The sequence below is a fragment of the Rattus rattus genome, chromosome 2 (genome assembly GCF_011064425.1).
Source record: "Rattus rattus isolate New Zealand chromosome 2, Rrattus_CSIRO_v1, whole genome shotgun sequence".
Classification (NCBI taxonomy): Eukaryota; Metazoa; Chordata; class Mammalia; order Rodentia; family Muridae; genus Rattus; species Rattus rattus.
In genome coordinates this window covers 162,892,975-162,915,967 of record NC_046155.1, presented here as the reverse complement: position 1 = coordinate 162,915,967, position 22,993 = coordinate 162,892,975, and the positions used below count along the sequence as shown (strand labels likewise).

The 22,993-nt window shown below is 47.6% G+C and overlaps 1 protein-coding gene across 3 annotated transcripts in view; it reads right to left on the bottom strand.

The window, feature by feature from the left end:
- Dpy19l3 (dpy-19 like C-mannosyltransferase 3) overlaps positions 1 to 22,993 on the bottom strand; it is a 60,980-nt gene that overhangs the window by 37,125 nt on the left and 862 nt on the right. For all 3 annotated transcript variants that reach the window (XM_032893846.1, XM_032893845.1, XM_032893847.1), the window contains exons 2-3: positions 22,196 to 22,337; positions 19,282 to 19,415 (exon numbers count right to left, since the gene is read on the bottom strand). In XM_032893846.1, the coding sequence (XP_032749737.1) occupies positions 19,282 to 19,415; positions 22,196 to 22,301 (240 nt within the window). In that variant the 5' untranslated portion in view covers positions 22,302 to 22,337. The remainder of the gene's footprint in view (positions 1 to 19,281; positions 19,416 to 22,195; positions 22,338 to 22,993) is intronic.

The window sequence follows — 22,993 nt, the reverse complement described above, 5'->3', positions numbered from 1 at the left end:
CTCAGAGGATAAAGGTGCTTGCTGCCAAGCCTGACAACCTGAGTTCCATCCCCATGACCCACTTGGTAGAAATAGAGAACAGACTTCCACAAGCTCTCCTCTGACCCCTGTACACCTGCCTTGGCAAACATAAGCTCCATACAATAACACATGAGCGCACACACACACACACACACACACACACACACGCCATACACACAAACACAACACACACCATATCCACACACACCACACATACACACACACATGCACTACATATATACACACACATTGTACACATGCACACATGCACACGCGCACACACACCATACACATCCACACACACATCCACACGCACACACCATACCACACACACACTACACACATACACACACATCATACACACTACACACATACACACATATACATACATCATATACACACCATACACATACTACACACACATACACATACATCATACGCACACACCATACACACACACCATATCCACACACACACCACACACACACACTATACACACACATACACACATACACCATACACACACACACACCATATCCACACACACACCACACACACAGATATACAGATACACACACACACACCACACAAACACTACACACACACAGATAGACACATCATAAACACACACCACACATACACACCATATCCACACACACATACACACTACACACACACATACTACACACACACACACACACACACACACACAGACTACATGAAAAAGTCTGTAAAATATAAAAACATGAAGAACCCACTCATGTGCTTGTGAAAAAGGTCACTGATAAAATATTCCTGATAACTAAGAGTGCTACAGCAAAGCTGTTGAGATGGCCAAGTGGGTAGCCTGCAATAAATCCTGAGAGCGTGAGGTCCACCCTGAGCCCACACAGCTGACGCAGAGAAAAGACTCCTGCAAGTGTCCTCTGACCTACACAGATGTGCCATGATACCTCACACCACACGCCCACTACTACCCACCACATACCCACACCCATATGCATGCACACCCATAGATACACGTGTGCACACATACACATGCACACACGCACACAATTTAAAGTAAACTTTATAAGAATGCCAAAATATCCAACTACTGACTCCAGGGAACTATTAGCTGGCCCTCTTTATTCCTTCTAGGACCACGTGAGGACATACTTTATATTCCGAACTTTCTTTCTTAGAAAAGAAGCTTACCTTGGCACTGACAGGCATTGAAGAGGAGGAGGAAAGAGAGGAGGAGAAAGAGGCATGAAGAAGAAGGGAAGGGAAGGGAAGGGAAGGGAAGGGGGAGAGGAATGAGGTGGAAAGGAGAGAGAGAAAGGAAAGGACAAGGAGGAGGGGTCTGCTAGGCATGGTGGCTCAAGTCTGTACTTCCATTACCAAGGTGGAGATGGGAGATCATAAAGTCCAGCCTGGGCTACATACATAGTAAGAATTCATCTCAAAATGAAAGTTTTGAAAGGGCTGGAGGTGCTGGGCATTGTGGCGCATGCCTTTAACCCCAGCACTCAGGAGGCACAGGCAGGCAGATCTCTGAGTCTGAGGCCAGCCTGGGCTACAGTGGGAGTTCTAGGTCAGCCAGGGCTGCACAGAGAAACCCTGTCTCAAAAACAAATGAAGAACAAGGAAGAGCACTGTAGATGCAGCCCAGAAATACACACGGGCTGCCTACACACGATGGTACAAAGGCAAAACAAAAACAAAGACTCCGAACAATGGAAAGCCACCAGGCCTAAGCCAACCTCCGCGCACCCACTTCATGCCGAAGACTATGGGGACAGCCCCCTTCTCGGTTTTCACAGTGGTACTGATTATCTTTCAGAGCAGAGAGAGGCAACCTTTCCTAGTGATTACACCAACCTGGCCATCTTTAATCTTTGCAAACACACGATTTACTGCTTTGATAATGTAAGACCAAAGTGGTACCCTGAGTTTCTGCACCGGTCAAATTCCCACCCAGTCGAATAACCATGGAGACTGCCTACTGATATTAGCTTTTGTCCGTGCAAAAAATAAATAAATGAAACAAAAGTGAGCCCCACATTAAGTGTAATTACACTCCTCTTTTCTCCAGCTGCCTTTGAGCGTCCATGGCACTAGCAACTGCCTTCAACAGAGCATCCTAGCTCTAAACCTACAGCCACTGAGGGGGAGACAGCTCAGCCATTCACATCCTATAGGGCTCTATGGGGGAAAAGGCTGTAAAAGAAGAGGGGTTATTCAAAGAATAAAGAGTGGAAGGCTTCTGCGCCCTCCCCCCTCTGTACTATACCCAGAACAGTAAAAAAACCAAAGAGGGATCTAATTAGTAAAGAACGCATTCAAACATGATTAATTGGTAATCTTGGCACCAGCTGTCTAGAACCAAATGCTATCCTTTATTAGACAGACACTCGCAGGTTTTACATCTGCCTCATGCTAAGAGAACATCTGCCTCGCTCAAACGCTTCTCCAGTTCCACGGCAATTTATACTTTGTCTGGTGGATCTCGCCAATGACAGCGTGTATCAGTGGAAGTCACCCTCTGCAGAAGGCAGAGCGGACCAATACTCCACATTTTAACTTGCATGGGTACTGAGCGGGGAGCAGTATTTGGTGGAAGAATAAAAATGTGTGTGAAGATAATAGCAGAAAGCAGCAGAGAGACAGACGAACTGCATTCTTGTTCACTTGTGTGCATGTGTGCACACACACTCACGCAGGCCCGCAGAGCCGGCAGAGGGTGTCGGAGCAATGGAAGCCAGAGTTCCAGGGCAGTTATGAACTGACAGTATAGGTGCTGGGAGCTGAACTCAGGACCTCTGGAAAAGCAGTGAGTGTTTTTAACCTCTGACCCATCTCTCCAGCCCTGTGGACTGTATTTTTAAAGCTCTGCGTCCCTAGAAACATTTCAGTGGCAGCATGGATACTAAAAGTGGCACTGCAAGTACTAAAAGAGGGGAAAGGGGGCTGTTCATGGTTTGTCACCTGTCCCTGAGGGCACACAAGCATGGTGCTGGCAGTGCCCGAAAGGTTATCAGGCCCTTTGAGAATGACGACACTCAACTCGGGAACGAAGCAGGTTCTTTTCTAAAAATCTCACATCGATAACTTTTGTTAATAAAAACTGTTCCTGCCCATCCCCCAATAATTAGGCTGCTGGGAATGGAGAAGCCAACGACCCATTTAACTCTCTGAAACGCCGTTTCAGAGTTAACAAATCATCTCACCAAGAATCGGGGAGTTCAAGGGAAGACAGCTGTGCAGAGCCCCGCACTGGGAACCGAGCCCTTGGCAAACATATTTACGGCACGTACATGGTTTATTGTCTGGTTAAATTCCCATCCATCTGTTAGGATGGAAGGATTCCTGCCCTAGAGTTGACTGAAGCTGTGACACGTGACAGTTGACAAGCAGGCTGGTGAGAAGGTTAAGTCTTGCAGGCTCTACCGGCTCCACTGGGCCTGCCCAGGAGCCACCGGCAGCATCTGTGGATTAACCCGATTTGTTCCAGAGCCACCTTGCTTTGAAGGAGTACGCAAACCCTGCAACATGAATCCTATGCGGATGCTGGTAAGACAGAAGCCCAAGAAAAACAGACTAGGAAGAAGCCGGAGAGCCATACGTGCTTTGAGTAGGTGGAAACAAGCGGTCTAAGAATCCAGTCCTGGACCCAAAAGAACAAGACCAGTACAAGAGAACAAAGGAAGAGGCATGTGACAGCTCACAGCCTAAGACCAGTTCCAGGGCATCTAACCCTGTCCTCTGGTTTCTACTGTCACCACTTGGTGCATATGCCAGCATGCAGGAAAATGCTTCACATGCATAAAATAAATCAATCTAAAAAGTGTTTTTCAAAGTAGCTGGGTGTGGGTGGGGTGGCACATGCCTTTAACCCCAGCACGTGGGAGGCTGAGGCAGATGGATCTCTGGGAGTTCCTGGCCAGACAGGTCTGCATAGTTTGACCCTGTCTCAAAAGAAGATGGAGCGCTGTGCTGGTGAAGTGGTGTCTGTGCAGGGATCTGGAGGGGACGGTGGGCCAAGTGCATACCCGAGGCAAGGGTCAGGATAGACAGCCTCACGGGAGCACCAGGAAGAACAGCCAGGAGGGCGTGGCAGCCTGAGAGCAGATGAGATACGGAGGAGCAGGTAGTAAGGGCAGGAGGCGGTACCGGAGGGCACAACTCCTTGTCTGATAGGTGGTACAGGCTCTGGGCCTGTGACTTAGAGTTTGGAAGGGTGGAGTGTGCAGAGGGAGCCAGGGGGTTGCTCTTACACTCATTAGGCTTGAAAAGCACAGGGGATTTCTATTTTGAGACAAGGTCTCACTAGGTAGCCTAGGCTAGCCAGCACTGAACTGATCTTTGTGCTTCTACCTCATGTTAGGATTATAGACATGCTTGGCTACAAACACACACACACACACACACACACACACACCATATACATTCTACAAATGAAGGTTTTTATTCATGTGTCTTTCTGAGTATATGCCACAAAACTGCAGGTGCCCAGAGTGGCCAGAAGAGGGTGTCAGAGCCCAAGGAGCAGGAGTTACAGCCGGATGTGAGCTGCCTGATGTCTGATGTGGGCACAGGAAATCCAGCTCAGGTCCTCTGCAAGAGAACTATGTACTCTTAACCACTGAGACACCTTTCCAGCTCCTTAGGTTTACATTTTTAAAGTTTTTTTTTTTTTTTAAACAAAAATTCTGGGTAGAGTAAGGGGACTTAGAAGGATGGGAGCAAGACAGGACTGAGACAAAAAAAACAAAACAAAACAAAACAAAAAAAAAAAAACCAAACAGAGTAAATATTTCAATGTTTTCCTAGTGTGCAGTGTCTAGCTTTTCAGCAGGGACACATTCATGAAAGCAGAAGCAGGAAGGAGATGAGCAGGGACAAGAGAGGTCATGGGAGGTGGGCAGACAAGTGTAAGGACAGGCAGGCTTGACATCTCACAATGAAAGCTACTGTTCACGCCCATTTTAAAGATAAAGGAACAAGGCAGGGTTGCATCAAGGGTCTGCTGAGTGACACAGGCAGAGAAAGGCACAGCCTTGAGACAGTCACCTTTTGGACATTGTATGTACTTAGATGGGGGATTTGCTAGAGAGTCCACAGAGGGTCTGACTGAGCGAGAGCCTTCAAAGCTTTCTGGCCTATGCTGGTCAGACGCGATGCTTTGAGTTACAGATGTGGGGAACACGAAGGCTGGGGCAGGCCAGGGCTTTTGCCTCTGCATCTGAGGCCCCTGTTGGACACCAGAGGAAGTTGGACAGGAGCCGAAGCACAGGTCTCCATTTCAGGGCAATCCCTGAGTGGAGTCTTCACTGGGAACCACCAGCATGTAGACCTTAGAAATGAGGGTGAACAGAAGAGACCTGGGATCTCATTCAAGTAGAGGCTGGAAACTGAGGAGTGAGTGGCCTTAGGGGGGCCCAAGGGCTCAGATGCAGCAGCAGGAGCAACTCCTGAAGAACGTTTCCTGGAAGCCAGGAAACTATGGCAGCAGACTGAGTCCAAGCAAGGCTGGGTGACAGAGCGTCTTCAAATCACTGGCATCTCACTAATCGCTCTTGTGGGGAAGCTATGCACTTGAGCCTGATTGGAAAGGGTTCCAGAAAGAACCATAAGAGAGGAACAGAGACTACAGGTCATTAAAATGAGACAGTAGCTCAAGAGAAAAAAATGGCATGCTGCCTGTGTCCCCCAGAAGGGAACAAAAGTAAAAATGCCAACTGCAGAGTGCTGGGTCTCCACAGAGGTGGGGGGAAGCCAGCGGCACGGATGTGTACATGGCATGGATGTGTACACGCGAACCAGCCAGGTGCAGTGTGCAGGCTTGTCCTCAAGTCCACTGCAGAAGACGATGACTGCAGAAGGGCCTGCGAGGGTCTGAGGCACGAGCTGGGTGTGGTGCTACACACTTGTGACCTCAGTACATCCAGTCACCGGTGTCCACACAGGACCGTGACCAATTCAAGTTGCCCAGTGTTCACCGTTCCTAGTTGGAGTCAGTCAGTCATCCTTTTCAGTGCACGTACAAACACAAACAGAGGGTGAGGACAGGAGGGGGTCAGTGCAGCAGGGACACCAGCTCTGATGTCAGCTGGGGCATGGAGAATCGGTGACATCACTCAGTTCTTTTGAACCTCAACTTCTCTTTCATAAAATAATTACACTCGATGAGGATGGGGTTTCAAGACTCCAGGTTATAATCTATGCGAGACGTGTGCATAAACATGTTTCCCTAGGAGTAATGGTTCAGTGTTGGCTAGTTCTGTATTCTCAGCCACTGTATGCTGAGTAGCACAAGAAAACCAACCGCAGTTTTAATGCTGGCACTGTGACAGCTTTATAAAATGTGTTCAAGAGTGGTTTGTTTGTTTCTTTGTTTTTTGGTTAAGAATCTGGGCACCTAAAGCTGTAGGCCAAGACTAAAGCATAGTGAGGGGCTGGGGGTGTGGCTCAGTGGTAGAGCCCCTGCCTAGAATCCCCCAGTGAGGGGCTGGGGGTGTGGCTCAGTGGCAGAGCCCCTGCCTAGAATCCCCAGTGAGGGGCTGGGGGCGTGGCTCAGTGGTAGAGCCCCTTCCCAGAATCCCCCAGGGAGGGGCTGGGGGCATGGCTCAGTGGTAGAGCCCCTGCCTAGAATCCCCTAGTGAGGGGCTGGGGGCGTGGCTCAGTGGTAGAGCCCCTGCCTAGAATCCCCCAGTGAGTGAGGGGTCAGGGCTGTGGCCAAGAAATAGATCACTTACCTTACATGTAACACCCTTAGATCCCCCACCCCCAGCGCAGGAAAAACTTGTCATAAAAAAAGAGAAAATCCCTAGTGGCTGATATTTTTAGGGTAACGAATGGTGAAATATTCCCTATTAAAACTACAAACTTTGTCTTCTGGGGCCACGCTTGGCAATCCCCATTTTCTAGGATGAAATCCATTTTTACTTAGACCTCAGATCTGTGTAGACACTTGTGATGTCACAGTCGACCTCTGGTTTAGTTTCTATATGTCTACCCCATTTCTTCCATCTGAGTGCGTTGGTGGATGACATCACACTGATGGCTGTCACTTCCACCGAGCATTTTCCTATTTCCTTGTTATTAATCTACCTTTTAGCTCTATCTATCCTTTAGGCAGACTGCTTACTTTGCAATTCCACAAAGGGATGCTCTCCATTCATTGCTGGATACGTACTCTTACTCTATATCATACTACTTAAAGCCAAAAAACCCTGCACACCGCTTTGAAATACACCCTGATTTCTAGATTTCTAATTTCTAAACATTCAATACCCACTTCCTCTGTTCCACTAATTCTGTAAGGAATACTTTCAGACACGTCTGCAGCAGACGAGGTCCCGGGTTCGATCCTCAGGCATGCAAGTGAAGAGAGGGTAAAGAAGGGGAGGAAGGAGAGGGGACGGAAACTGGTAAATTACAGGTAGGAGGTAGCTTCATATTCAGTTAGCTCAAACTTTTATTTAAAGGAATGGATAAATCAAAGGGAAAACTGTCACATTATCCTGAGGCAGGAACCAGAGTGTTTATTTTTCGGGGTGAGTGAAGTCTATTTTCTCTGCAAACGAAACAGACGCACACTCTGGGGAGCCACAGAGATGGCTCAGCAGTCCAGAGCACTTCCCGCTCTTGTAGCAGACCCAGGTTCAGTTCCCAGCACCCACATCAGCAGGCTCACAACTGCCCGGCACTACGGTTCCAGGGGAACAGCGCCCTCTTCTGGCCTCTTGGGGCACAGCACTCACGTGGGGCATGCACATACACAAACATACACTCATCTACACTCCTAATTTAGAAATAAAAGTCTGGACGTTGGATGTGGAAGTGCACACAGTGAGTTTGAGGACAGCTTGGTCTGTATTATAGGTTCCAGGCTAGCCAGGAGTAGTGAGACCCTGCTTCAAAGAAGAGAAAAGTTTGGATATATTTGACATCCGTGTGTCTTTTTAACTAGGGAACTTTTCAGGGTCCTTAACTACAATGACACAGGACAACTCATTTACCTTTCTGTGTACCAACTACTGATGTTCTGTAATGAGTAGTGTGGCCGCAGGACCATATATGTTCTTCTCCTGTGCTTCAGGGCAGTCTCCTTTCATGAATGCACCTATGGGGCTTTGTCTATTGAGACAGCTTCACTATGGAGCCCAGGCTGGTCGTGAACCCAGATCTCTCAATTCTCCTATCTCGCTTCTGAAGAGCTAGAATCACAGGCCTGCATGCCACACCACGGATCTAGCTATTGATCTATCGGGTTGTGGTCTTGAGACAGGATCTGGCTGGCTTCAAAATCTCGATGTAGTTGAAGATGCCCTTGAACTCTGATCCAGTGCTGAGGCCGCAGGTGGGCACCACAGCACAGTTTACTGGACACTGGGGATAAAGCCAGGGCTTCCTGCATGCCGTGCAAGTGCTCTATCAACGGAGACCTGTCCCAGACCAGCTTACCGGTTTTGAAATAGACACACATTTATAGATATATTTTGACTCTTTTTTTTTTTTTTTTGTTTTTTTTTTTGGAGCTGGGGACCGAACCCCGGGCCTTGCGCTTCCTTGGCAAGTGCTCTACCACTGAGCTAAATCCCCAACCCCTAGACTCTTAACTGTAAGAGAGAATCCAGGATGTCTCCATCACCTGGGTCTTTTCCTCTTTCCCCTTCACGTGTTATGTTACCATGTCGTTACTTAGTTGTTATATTACACAACCAAACATTACACATGTGAGCCTGTGTTACTTATACCCAGTACACTTTATGCTGTGGCATTAGGTATCCTTGGTCCTACAGTAAATAATATCAGTACCACTGACAGCATTTCTGACATTTTAAAAATTCTATTCTAGATACTTTTTTTGTTTGTTTTGGGTTTTGTTTTTTTTGTTTTGTTTTGTTTTTTTTTTTTTTGAGATGTAGTCTAGATACATAGCCTTGGCCAGTTTGGAATTCACTATGTAGACCAGGCTGGCCTCTGTTGGCCTACTTCTGCCACCTGAGTACTGAGATTAAAGGCAGGTAATGCCCCATCCCCACATCTGTCATCATTTTAAAATCTGTAGGAAGTCTGGGTTAAATATTTCCTCTCAGCATCTTTAGGAGCTTGAAAATCATTTCCCAGGCTATGGTGAGTCGTAGAGTGAGCGCCTTTGTGGTTTGAAGGAGAACCACCTCCATAGGCTCCTAAACTTGAATGCTTCTCACCGGGGAGTGTCACTACTTGAAAGGATTAGGATCAGGAGGTGTGGTCGCACAGGAACTCACAGGGCCTTGTTGGAGGAAGTGTGTCAGTCACTTAGGAGTGGGCCTGAAGCTTTCTAAAGCCCATGCCTGGCTTATGCTCTCTCTCTTTCTTAGTCTTCAAATCGGATGTAGCACTCCAGCCATGCTCCCTGCCATGATAGTGGACTAAACCTCTGAGACTGGGCCGGCCCCCAGGTTAAGTGCTTTCTTTCTCTTCTAAGAGTTGCCTTGGTCATGGTGTCTCTTCACAGCCAGAGAGCAGTGGCTAAGTGACTAAGTCTTTATATATGATAAAATGAGTAAGGTACCATGTAAACTGCTTATTCTATAAGCGTCACTCAAAAGTAATTAGTTTTTTTTGTGACAGGCTAATATGCAAGTCTCTACTGTGGGCCTAGATTAGCTTACAATTCCCGATTCTCCTGCCTCTGCTTCTGCTTCTCCCTCTGCCTCTGAGTGCAGGCACTCCAGGTAGGTAACTACCAAACTCAATTCCATTCACCATCCCCAAATTTCACATGGGATTATAAAAATTTTGAAGTGAGATTAACCCATGACTCTCCTCCTAGGTCCTATGATCTGTAATGCCCAGAGATTTCTCTATTAAGTCCTGCAATCACTCCTCTCCCTGTTCTTGCTCTCTGAAACTGGGGGGCTGCTCCCCATACACACATACATACATACATACATACATACATACATAGATACATACATACACATACACACATATACATGCATGAATGCATACATAGAGGGTTTCATGTATTCTTGGCTGGCCTCAAACCCATGATGTAGTCAAGGACGGCTTGAACCTCTCATCCTCCTGCCTCTTCCTCTTAATTGCCCAGAAGGATTCCAGGTCCCCTCCACCACACCACATTTTTGTGGTGTTACATTCTGCTAATAATTTTGCTGGTTAACTTTCCCTGGGACTAGCTTCGCCCTTTCAGTTTGCTTACTCAAATTCCCCTTTATCCTTCAATTCTCTGAGAAACAAATTTCTGCTTCACCCTTTCCTTCCTCTTTGGCTGGGACACTGGTGTCACATGTTTGCTATACTTTGTCTTCCCTGGCTCCCTGCCAACATTTGATGAATTTCACTCAACTGTTTCCATTCCCAAGCCTGTCAACTCTTCCTCCTGTGCTTTCCACAGTCCCATCTGCAGGGTACTGACCTGTGTTTGGTCCTTTGTTTTTCTTTTCTACATTCGGTGGGTTCCTGTATCCTTTCCCTTTGTGACCTTTATCTCTGAATAAGTACAGACTCGGGGTAGAGATGGCTCAATGAGTAGGAGTGGTTGCTGCTCTTGCAGAGGATCTGGTGCCCTCTTCTGGTCTCTAAGGACACTGCACACACACACACACACATACATACACACACACACACACACACACACACACACGCAAACACTCTTACTCATAAACATACATTTTAAAAAAAGTCTCTGCTTTGAATCAGGGTGTCACCATGTGGTTGAGCCTGGCCTTAAACTCTACCCTCCTCCTGCCTTACCCTCCTGAGTGCTGGGGCTGCAGGGCTGCACCACTGTGCCTGGCCGGTTGTGTCACATTTGGTTCAATCTTCAAGTGTTCGCTATAAGGTTTTCTGGTGTCTTCTCCCCTTTTCTCTTATGGTATCATTTCACAATGATTTCACTTCTGCTAGCTCCTTCTGGGTAATTAGTCATTCTGAATATGACTGACTAGTTCCTTCTTGAACAGTTCCTTCCAAAAAGGCTTTGGGGGGGGTAGAGGGGGAAGACACGCTCAACAAAAGCTGCTTTAAGATGGGGGTTGCTTTTCAAGAGTGACTTCTCAGCCTGCCCTGGTGGTTCGTGTCTTCAATCCCAGCACTCAGGAAGCAGAGGCAGAGAGAAATGTGAGTTCAAGGTCCGTGGTCTACATAGAGAGTCTCAGGCCAGCCAGGGTAACTAGTGAGACCCTAAGAATGATGTCTTTCATTTTGTTCTCAGTTTATTGAACAGTGATTGGCAATGATAGGGCTGTTCAAACTGTGTTACTACAGCCCGCATCCTACAAATACGGTCAACCCTTAGCACTCTGTTCATACTGCTAAGCTCCCTAATGTCACAGAAGCATGTTCAGGAAAACTGCTTTGTGGCTCTCTGTGCCCATTCCCACGGTCCTCATTAGGACATGGGTGGCTTTGTCTCTCAGGACATGAATGCACGTCATGCCTGTCTACACTCAGGAGCGTCACCTGAAGGCTGAGCTGCAGAGCCCTCGCTCAGGACCTTTCACAGTCCCCAGATGTCACGGGATTTGCCTGGAATCTGGGTACCGGTCTCCTTAGATTCCTGAGACACAGAGTCTGGGCACAGAGCGGTAGAGGGTGCTTTCCTAGCGCAAGCCTTATAAGAAAGAACTGGAGGGAGGGCGGGAAGGAGAATCCAGCTCTCTCCATTTTCTTTAATTGTTCTGACACAATTTCAAGACGAGTAGCAAGTGACATGTTTTTACTGCCACTTTAAAGTGAGAAGTTAACTAAGTAATTTTGGGAATTTAATGACACAATTAGAAACAATCCAACTCTCCAAAATTGGGGCACATTCACAGAGTGAAGTAAATAAGAGTATACACATGTCAAGTCTGGGAATTGTATAGGCACACTTTTGTTTTTAACTGACAAACACAAGCTTGGGAAAGGCGTGTGACCCGTCTGTGTGAGACGCATGAGATATGATGTCAGACATGGCGAATTATGTGTACGATATTGGGCTTGCTAGGTAAAATACATACGCATGTAGGATGAATAATAGAAGGGAAATAGTTTTCTTTGGTGGTGGTAGCAGAAATGAAACCCAGGCATGCACGGACTAGCCAAATGCTCTACTGCTAAGCCACACTGTCACCTTCAGCACTCAAAACTGCCTTCCCCTTGTCGTGCTCTCTGTGTGTGCTTGTGCATGTGTGTGTGCATGTGCGTGTGCATATGCGTGTGTGTATATTCCTAAATACATAAGTACAATCTGTCCTATCAATATAATGTATGTATGTATGTATGTATGTATGTATGTATGTATGTATGTATATATGTATGTTTGTTTTCAGGGCAAATCATTTGGTGTTAGATAACCAACTGCTATGTCCTCCCCTACTTCTAGTAACAAATGAAAAACAGAGGCCATGAGGTTAAGTCGGTATTTTGGAGGGTTTTAAGGAACAGGAAGTGGAAATGATGTAATTATATCAAGAGTGCTAGTGAGTCTTAAGCACTATGTCTCATCTCAAAACCTGTTCCAGCATCTCAGTGTAGCATACATTACAACAACAAACAAACACATAACACATGCCCAATAAATAAATGTAATGTAGCCTCCCTCTACGACAGCTATCACATTGCATTGCCTGTCCCCCACTTGCCAGGACTAAGATTGTCCCCCTCAGCCAAGCTAGGCTGCTCCTTCCCACCCAGCTCCAGACACATCTTCCCAGCAGCCAGCTGTCCCTCCCAGCCCCCACTCCTCCGCCTTCCCTTCCAGAAACCCCACAGGTTCACCCTGCTTCAAACACAGGCTTATTTACTTAGCCTCAGGAATGCTCTGGGCTCTAAGAGCAGTGCAGCAACATTAAGAATGTGGACTGTGCCCTTTTGGTTTGTTTTGATTGTGTTAAAGGACAGTAGAAAAAGCACTCTACATTTAAAGGCCAATTTAAAGCAAGGTGTTTACGATCTGAAAAGAAAAAAAAAAGTGCCAAGCACGTGGCAGACACTCAACACAGGATATGTACTTTTAAATCTACAACATCTGAAGCTTCACGGCAAGCAAAATAAACTACCGTGACTGAACAGGAGCAAGTAAAGAGTCTACCCCATGAGCAGGGCTGGGTGAGGGTACAAATACAGACTTTCTATACTGCTTAAGCCCGTATCTTTATCTTTCCCTTCAGCTTTCACGCTGGTGTTCCAAGGTTCCCGCTTCTCATTATTATAACGCTGCGAAGACACTGACGGCTTTGAAGCACGCTGCCGCACGTTCCAGGTGAGCCTGGGTTATGCTTGGAGTTCCAACCAAGTGACTGAGGTGACACCATTCTGTCCTGACCTTACCCCGACTCCAATCTGTGACTGCTCAGGCACTGCTGAGCCCGAAGCGCCTCCTCCGAACGATCATGTCCTCTTGGGTAACACGTTTGGGATTTTCCACGACCCTGACCACGGCCCGATGAGTAAAGCAACACAACTGGTGTGTTCTGCCAAAACAAATGCTGCCGGGTTCACCTGACCCACACCTGACGGCAATGTCACTGTGGTATTCGCCTTTAGAAACGCTCTACCCCTGAGCTTTGGGGCAAGAGTCCCCACTCTTGGCTGCCAGCTAATAAAGGACTCCAACTTGGCCTTATGTGCATGGTAGTCTGTAACTTTCTCGTCTGGACTGTAGCATCGGGCCATCCAGGGCTGGACATTGAGATTGTGTTTCAGAGGAAACACACACACACACACACACACACACACACACACACACACACACACACGCCCCATACTGAGAAAGGGCATAGTGGTGCATACCTGTAATCCCAGCACTCAAAGCTGAGGCTGGAGGATCAATACTTGGAGGCTAGCCTGGGTTACGAAGTGAGATATTATTTTATGGTATTATATTATCTTAAAAATCAAGTAAAACTTAAACCAGTAAATCATTTGGAAAACAGAAACCCAATGTACAGGCTATCTTACAAAGAATTAAAAAAAAACAAACAAACCAAAACTTAGTGCCAGGAGTAATGGTCTGCACCTTTAATCTTGGCACTCGGGAAGCAGCGGCAGGCAGCTTTCTGAGTTTGAGGCCAGTCTGAGCCACACAGTGAGACCCGGTCTCAGAACACAGAGATTTCGAGAACAGTCAGTGTGCATCTGAGCTCTGCTGTAGCCTTCACGGGACAGGGGGTGGTGGGTGGAAGAAACCTGTTAAGGATCTGCCAGCTCGTGGCTCCCCAGATGGAATCGGAGGCACGGAAAGATGGCCCGGGCTTCTCTCTCCCTCCCTCCCATTCCACACACAATCTCACCCACACATCTACAAGCTGGTGATAGGAAAATGTCCGTTTTCCAACACAGATGGAGTGCCCGCCTTTGGAGCCACAAATCCAGCTTCCTCAACTCCCTGTCCTTAGCAGGACTACTCTGCAGGAGCCATCAGTATCAAGTCAGCTGGGTGGGGGGGTGGCGGCGGCAGGAGAATGAGTTCTGAGCCAGCCTGGGGTACACGGTGAAACCTTGTCCTTGAAGATAACTTCTAGGCCCCAGAAATCAAGAACCCGGCTGTTCTCAGTCCTCTGTTCCTAAGTGACCCTGATCAACGGCTCGAGGCTGGTGACTCAGAAAGGGCCTCTTATTTCTGCAAAGATGACTCAGGATGTCGGTAAGCCTTGCCAGGATCTCGAAGGTTAGGGCTTTGAGCCATGATATCACCTCTCTAGGCTGCAAACCATGTTCAGCCCATGGCTGGTGACTGAGTCTCATGCCAGCTAGTTTTTATGTCGACTTGACACCAGCTAGAATCTATGAGAGAGAACCTCAATGAAGGAAGCGCCCCTGTCCATCAGACTGGCCTATGGGAAAGCCTGTGGTACCTTTTCTCCATCGGTGTGGGAGGGCTCAACTCACTGTGAGCAGTGCCACCCCAGGGCAAGTAAAAGCAAGGAGACTAAGCAAGCCACGGAGAGTACGCCAGTAGTCAGCACTCCTCCGTCCGTGGACGCTGACTGCTTGAGTTCTTACCTCCAAGTTCCGGGCCTGTCTTCCTTCAACGATGGGCTGTGACATGAAGTGTAAGCTAAGACAGACCCTTTCTGCCCCAAGTTGCTTTTGACCATGGTGTTTCATCGCAGCCATAGTAACCCTAAGACACTTGTTTATCTGGAACTCGGATGAGCTGCCCCTGCTGACATCAAGCACACAAGGCCACACTGACTTGAGCTCACAAGAAGGGCAATGGACGCCTGGGTTTGGGACGCTCTGGACTGCCCTGCATCTCTCCCTTCAGCTGGTTTTAGCCTTTATTTTTGCTCCATTTTCAAGTACAGTTGTGTCCCCGAGTTCTAGGATTCATTCTAGCCTAGTGCTCATCTCGAATGGTCTAGGGCACCTCGGAATGTACAGCCAGCTGCTTAGAAGTGAGAACTACCTGGGTGTCTTAGTCAGGGCTTCAGTGCTGTGAACAGACACCATGACCAATGTAAGTTTTATAAAGGACCACATTTAACAGGGGCTGGCTTACAGGTTCAGAGGTTCAGTCCATTATCATCAAGGTGGGGGCCTGGCAGCATCACAGCATCCAGGCAGGCATGGAGCAGGAGGAGCTGAGTTCTACGTCTTCACCCAAAGGAAGCCTGGTACAGATTGAGCATCCCCAGGCAGCTAGGAGGAGGGTCTCCAGGTCCACCCCACAGTGACACACTTCCTCCAACAAGGTCACACCTTCTAACAGTGCCACTCCCTGGGCCAAACATATGCAAACCATCACACTGGGAATCCCTTAAGACTGGAGTTTGCCTTTTTGGTTCGTTGGTCTTGTAGACCAAGGTCTCACTGTGTCACAGTGGCTGGCTTGGATCTCAGAGACCGTCCTGCCTCTGCCTCCCAAGTGCTGGGAATAAAGGTGTGTGCTACCTCACCTAGCTGCAACCGGAGTTCTCAGCCATGGTAGTTTTGGCCAGGACTAGTTCTCAACCTGGGAGCTTCGGCCTAACTGGTGGTGGCTGGCGAGAAGTCACTGTGCCCTGAAGAACTGTAAACAGTGCTGTTACAGGGAATGGCTGATGTATCCAGCCAGCCACCAAGCTGTTCCCGGAACACGTCAGGTGGTCATTGATCTTTCTGCCCTGCTTTCCATACAAAATGTCACCTTCCATTAAAAACAACTTCCTAGAAAATTCTGACTCCGCCCTCTTCTAACTCCTTCCAAGTTCTGAACCCCTACACGAAGGGAGTGCAAACTCAAGCTCCCCAAAGAAGGCTCATCTGTGTGGATGGCTGCAGGCCCTCGGCCAAATCATCCCGCGTCATCTTTGGTCTCAGCTTCCATTTGTCCCCAGCGTCTCTATTGACCCAGGACATCCGTCTAGTGGGTGGAACTTCTGGCGTGTACTCACTTAGCTAACGACTAGCTTCTCCCAGATTCCAAATGAAGGTCATCAGACAGCGCGTAAGACCCACGGCAGAGCCCCCCACTGTGCTGTGCTCCACTTCCCGGTTTGCGTTCTCCTGCCGAGATGAACACCGTGACTAAAGCAACTTGGGGAGGCAACGGTTTATTGGCTTTGTACTCCCAGTCCCTCATGAAGGGAAGTCAGGCAGAAACTCAAGGAAGGAATGAAAGCCAAGGCCACGGAGGGTGCTGCTTAATGCTTGCTCAGCCTGCCCAGAGATGGCGCTGCCCGCAGTGGACGGAAACCTCCCACGTCAGTCATTAACCAATTACAGTGCAGTCTGACGGAGGCATTTTCTCAAGGGAGGTTTCTTCTTCCCAGAAGAACTTGAGCTTGCTTCAAGTTGTCAAAAAACTAACCAGCACTCCCACACACTTGGCGTCCTCACCAACGTGTATGGATACGTGTTATTGATTCGTGATTCTTCTGGTCTGTGTCATAGACGTTCCTGTGACCTCTTCCACAGCAGCACGTGCCACTCAGGGCCACACGAGCCATACTACAGCCATGCTTTCCACCTTCCCTTACACGTTCCTTATTATGCCCACAGAGCTCTGCCTCATGCACCGCCTGCCCGATTCTGGACTTGCCGACTTCACTCCCACTTTGGAGTGCTTCCCTGCGATCCACTCTGCTCCTCCTCTTTACCATGAAGATCCTGTTTCCAAGTCTCACCCCTGAGGGCTCAGCTCTATCCAGACTCTAAGGAGGCCCCCAGTCACTCCTCCTCTGCTTTGATTTTTCTTTCTGCTCCTGTCCCCTCAAAGTTAAGTTCCGTGTCTCCTCCGATGCTGGATTCCCAGGCAGGAAGATAATGGCTTACTGAGTATCCTAATTGGATATTCAGGTCTCACGGAATCCGCTGAACAGGATTAACTCAGCAGTGAGGCTCCGGCTGTATTCTGTCCCTCTCAATCCATTCTCCACACCACAGCCCGAGACACCACCCCCGTCCCTTTTCTCTCAGGAGCATGGGCACTCCACCGCCAGCGGTTTCCACTCGCAGCCTACACTGTACACATCTGTTCTCCAGCTCGCTGTCCTGCCGCCACACCCAAGCCTCTCTCACCTCCTGGCCTGGGCACGTGTTCAGGATGAGTGCCACTGTCTGGAGCCTTGCCTGTATTCTTCTCGAGTATCATCACATGGAGGTAGGGTCCTATCTTACCTGCTCATACTGCTGCCACGAGGCATGGTGCCTGCTTAACACTGTAGGCGTCTAGCACACATTTACAGCCCTTGGTATGCTAGACAATCTCAAGCCCTGGTTACTCCTTCCATGTTCTCCATAGAATTTAGTTCCACGTGATCCGCAAAACAGGTGCTCGACCCAGATTGGTTTAAAAGCAGCACAATGACTACTCTGACCCAGGGAAAAGTCAAGGGTGCCCAAGCATCTTGATGGAGTACAGCTTTTTAAGGATTAGAGCAAGGCTACCCATAAGCTTGATTCAATAGTAATTAATTCCGTGATTTCTTTCAACACGTCTTCCTACCACACAGCTACTAGCGTTTAACTTTGGCTACATAGTACCATAGAAGTATTTTAATCTTTATTCGAAATAAAGATATTGATGTTCCTAAGGAAGCATTGTTCTGGGGCTGGAGAGAAGGCTCAGCAGGTAAATGCACTTGCTGCTCTGCTGGAGGACCAGGGTTCAGTTCCCAGCACCCAGCCACCAGCTCCAGTTCTGGGGGATCGGATGCTCTTCGCTGGCCTCTCCCAGGTCCCAGCTAGGTGCACACCGTATTTAAATAATAAGATAAACTTTAAGGAAAACAGCACGGCAGGCTTGGCTCAAAACCCCTGGCAAAGTGCACGTTTCCTTCTGTGAAGTCACAGGCCTGCCCTGAAACCATGCCAGTAAGTTCTAGAAATTCTGAGAAAGACAGAAAACAAAATGATGTTTCGAGAGTCAGCCCAGCTCCCTCCCCCCACAAAGCAATGACGACTTTTCCACTCAACGCCATCTGCACAGTCATAGCAAGGTCTGAAGCTCCTGATGGGAAGGCAGGCTCCAATAATGTCTGCTGAGAAGCAGGACTCACAACCACTACACCAGTTTCAGAACCAACGTTTCCATAAATACTGAGATCCAAAAGAACTACAGTACAACTAAATTGATTAGGAAGGACAAAAGTCAATTTTCTTTCTCCCTTTCCCTTTCTTCTTTCTGCTTGTATACAGAGGGATAGGGGGTACACAGGGACATGGATCTGTATGTGCAAATGAGTGGAGGCCACATGTCAACCTGACTGTCATCCCTCAGAAGCTGTCCATCATGAGCTTTATAAGGCGGAGTCTCTCACTGCAACCTGCGATTGTAAGAACTTATTACTATGTCTGGCTTTTTACATGGGTGCTAGAGATCTGAACTCAAGTCTTCACTTTGTTTTTTATTTTTTTTTTCACCAGGGTCTTACTATGTAGCCCAGGCTAGCCTCAAATTCCCAACCCTCCTGCCTCTGTCTCTCTAGTGTGGGAGGGGTGGTGTGCTGGTGTGATGGGGATTGCAGACACCATCACAGCCAGAGAGAAACTCATTTGATTAGACAAATTCTGGTGCTCTTTTTAAATGATGAACACTTAAGTCTTTAGAGTCAAATTCTTTCAAGATCCTGGATTCTTTTTTCTTTGAGGGGACAAGGTCTCATGTAACCCAGGCAGGCCTGTGAATGTCTGCTCTTCCTATTTCCACCTCCTGAGTCCCGGGATTACAGACACGTGCTACCATGCCAGGATAAGAGACTGGGTTGGATTCTCATGGTTCAACTGTGTGGTCTCGGTCATTCACCTACATGGGCAGCTACTGGGGATCATAGAATGGCCCGAGGTGTGCCATACCTTTATATTGGAAAACCACAAATCATTCTCATGTAGGGTGGCCAGGTACACGGATGTAAGAAGTCCAATGCAAAGGGCCACGGTTCCGCCAACTGCAGATGACAGGATCTTCCAGAACCTTCCAGAGGCACAACCTTTTAGCAAAGAAAAACGCATAAAACACGAAATTTATAAATAGGAGACAGCTCTACTGTTCACATCACTGGCTGTTCCTGCAGCGGCCAGGGTTGGGTTCCCAGCACTCACGTTAGGCAGCTCACAACCACATGTAACTCCAGGGGTAGGGGAACTGATGCCTTCTGTCCTGTGCTCATTTGTACAACCTACACACCAATACGCACGGATGCATAATTAAAATAAAAATAAACTACAGAAGCAATACAGCATAAATCAAAGGCCGTACAAACTAGGGAAAATACAAAGGCAGGAGATTTGAGGATGAGCAGAACGGGTGAACATTCTAGGAGGGAACAGATTAAGGACATGAACTGTCCATGAGCAAAAGGAAACATGGCCAATAACTGCAGCAGATAGACGGAAACCTGTTAAAATCCACTCAAATCCCCTAACAGTGACAAAAGAATGAGCTGTGCTTTAAAAATTCTTGGCAAATATGAAATGTAAAATGGAATGAGCTAGGGGTGTGGCTTAGTGGTAGGACACCTGCCTGGCATGACCCGAGACACAAGAGGGATAGGTGTAAATGGAGCTTGGAACCGCTCTGGAAACATGCTGGCTAGTACTTATATCAACTTGACACAAGCTACACTCAGCTGAGAAGCGGGGAACTTCAACTGAGAGGTTGCCTCCCTAAGATGGGCTGCAGGCGAGGCTATAGTGGATTTTCCTAATCAGTGACTGACTGTGGGCTAGGCAAACTGTAGTCTTCAGTGCTATAAGAAAGCAGGCCGAGCGAGCTATGGGGAACAAGCCAGTAAGCAGCACCCTCCACGGCCTCCGCACCAGCTCCTTCCTCCTAGTTCTGGCTCCGCTTGAGTTCCTGCCCTGTGTGAGTTCCTGCCCTGTGTGAGTTCCTGCCCTGACTTAACAGCAATGTAGAAGTAAATGTAAGCTGAATAAACCCTTTCCTCACCAAGCCGCTTTTGCCTCATGGCGTTTCATCACAGCAGTGGAAACCCTAATACAGGAATGGATTTAAATAATTAAACATCACGAGGACCAGAGAGATGGCTTAGGAATTAAAAAAGCATTTATTGCAGTTCCAAAGGACCCAGGTTCCAGTCTCAGGACCTAACAGTGACTTAAACTGTAGCTCCTGTTCCAGGGAACCTGATGCCCTCTGCTGACCTGTGGGGGGCTCCTTCCTCCTTCTCACCACCAGGCACACCCACAGGCGTGGTGGTCTTATGAAAGGCTCAGGACATGGATCAGGAAGTGCAGCAAGTTCTGGGGTAGCACATGGATCTTGCTTGTTTTATAACGCTGCTTGAGGGACACCATGTGTGGATGCAACATCCAGACAGCAAGATAAGCACCATTGTCCACTCCCTGGGTGAGCAAGTTGGTAGAAGCGGTTTTTCTTTCGTTTTAAAATTCTCTCTTATTTTCAAGGTTGCTTTTTTTTCTGACATGATTTCATGAGATGAGCAATCTTCAAAGTTGTTTGTTTTTTTGTTTTTTACAAAAAAACAAAAAAACAACAAAAAAAGAGGGGGCTGGAACGATGGCTCAGCAGTTTAAGAGCACCTAGTGCTCTTGCTAAGGACCCAGGTTCAGTTCCTGTCACCCACATGCTGGCTCATAACCAACTGTAACTCCAGTTCCAGAGAATCCAATACCCAACTCTGATCTGAGAGGACACCAGGCATACATGTAGTGCATGTGAAGGCAGAACATCCATACACATAAAAATAAACTCATCTTTAAAAACAAGAAACAACCTAGGGGCTGCCGAGCTGGCTCAGTGAGTAGGGGCTTGCTGCCAAGCCTGATGGCCTGAGTTTGGTTTCCTTAACCCACAGGTGGGAGGGGAGAACACTTGCCTGCTAGTGGTCCTCAGACCTTCACATGCATGCACTGTTCAGCCACCACACATACAAGGCAAATAAATAAATGCAATTTTTAAAAAAAGACACAGTCTAACATAAATTTTCACTGTGCACCATCAGAAACCACTCCAAATTACCTATTATGCCTTGGCTCTCATCAGCTTGGCCGAATGGCCTGGCTTTTCAACCGAGAGACCTTTTATCTTATTAAACAGCTTTCTCTGCTACCTACCAGCTCTGGCTGCTAAGAATTCATCTGGCTACAAAGGATTAATTATGTCCTAGACAGAAAATGGCTGAAGGGTGTGGAGTTTTTCATGCTTGCTCAAAGAAATTTGGCCACATTCAATTACCTAGCAACTGCTCAACGTTATATAAACAATTCACCAAGTTCTCTTTTCTTCCCCCCCTCCCGCCCCCCTCTTTTCTTTCCCTTGCCTTCTATTCCTACCCACTCCCTAAATTAAGCACAAGAAGTAACATTTCAGGAATTTGACTGAATACAAAATGTTAAATCTCTTTTTCAAAGACTTTAATGAAATGAGACTAAAAGGAGGTAAGGGTACCTGGAAGGTACAGCACGCACGCACAGGGCACACCAGACAAGGTACCGAGGAAAGAGACAGTTGGCTAGGGCAGGCGAAGCATCCCTGTAAAGGATCCGATGACACTGCCAACTCTAAGTTAATCAACACCGAACTTACCAAGGATTCCTTCTCATCAAAGCTCTTTTACTGATTACAGCTGATAAGCCAATATAATCAAAGTTCAGTCAGAGTTTCTGACTGAACAAGTGCCCATCATAAGTGGCACCAATTTTTTTTTTTGCCCTATTAGATTGTGACATATGTTAATTCTCAGAAGTGAAAGTAATCCAAAATGCTGCTTTAGTTCCAATCACTTACCAGATGGCAATTTCTTTTCCAACTTCACATCTTCTTTTGGTGACGGGAAATCCTCAGCAACTTCGACGGGTTTTGTCTCTTTTCTTTGCCGGATGTACATCATCATGTCAAAGACTCATAGGCATTGTTCTTCCAACCACCCCTACAAACAAATGCCCCAAGGAAAGGTCAGCACCCACTTCATTCAATATACCCTTAAGCTCTACGTGCTTAAATGGTCTGACTTAGCCTACCGTCTACTGCTCAGCAGACCCTCCCATACAAATCTTAATCAGGCTTTAAAGACTCAACCCGAATGTTGAACTCAACCACATTTATGAAGCGCCTGTTCTCCAGCAGGCACAGCCAGGAGGCAGGGATACAGGTGAGCCACATGAAGAAGCCATCTTGGATGCTCTACGCCTTGTGATGTTTTCCCTCCCGGATTCCGTAACACTGACCGTGCGATTTGTTGCATGACACAGTTTTACACTATTTTCTACAGTTCCTACAGAAAGTAGTGGGTCTGAGTCTCCCACAGAACTGACCACGTGGGAGGGATTCCTAGGAAACTTGTGACAGCCAGATTTTGAAGAACTGAAATAGTTTCTGATACCTGAATTTTAGCGCCTGTGCTCTTTGAAAAAATCGCTGCTAAGCCTTATGCCTGGGTGTCAAAGACAGCGCGGGGTTGTGCCAATCGGGGTGGCTGCTCTCCCTGGGGAGCAACTGTGGGTGTAGCTGCAGGAGCAGTTACCTAGTTTGGAAGCTGTGAGAGGGAGGCGGGGGTGTGGTGGTGGTGAGTAAGCTGGCTTCAGT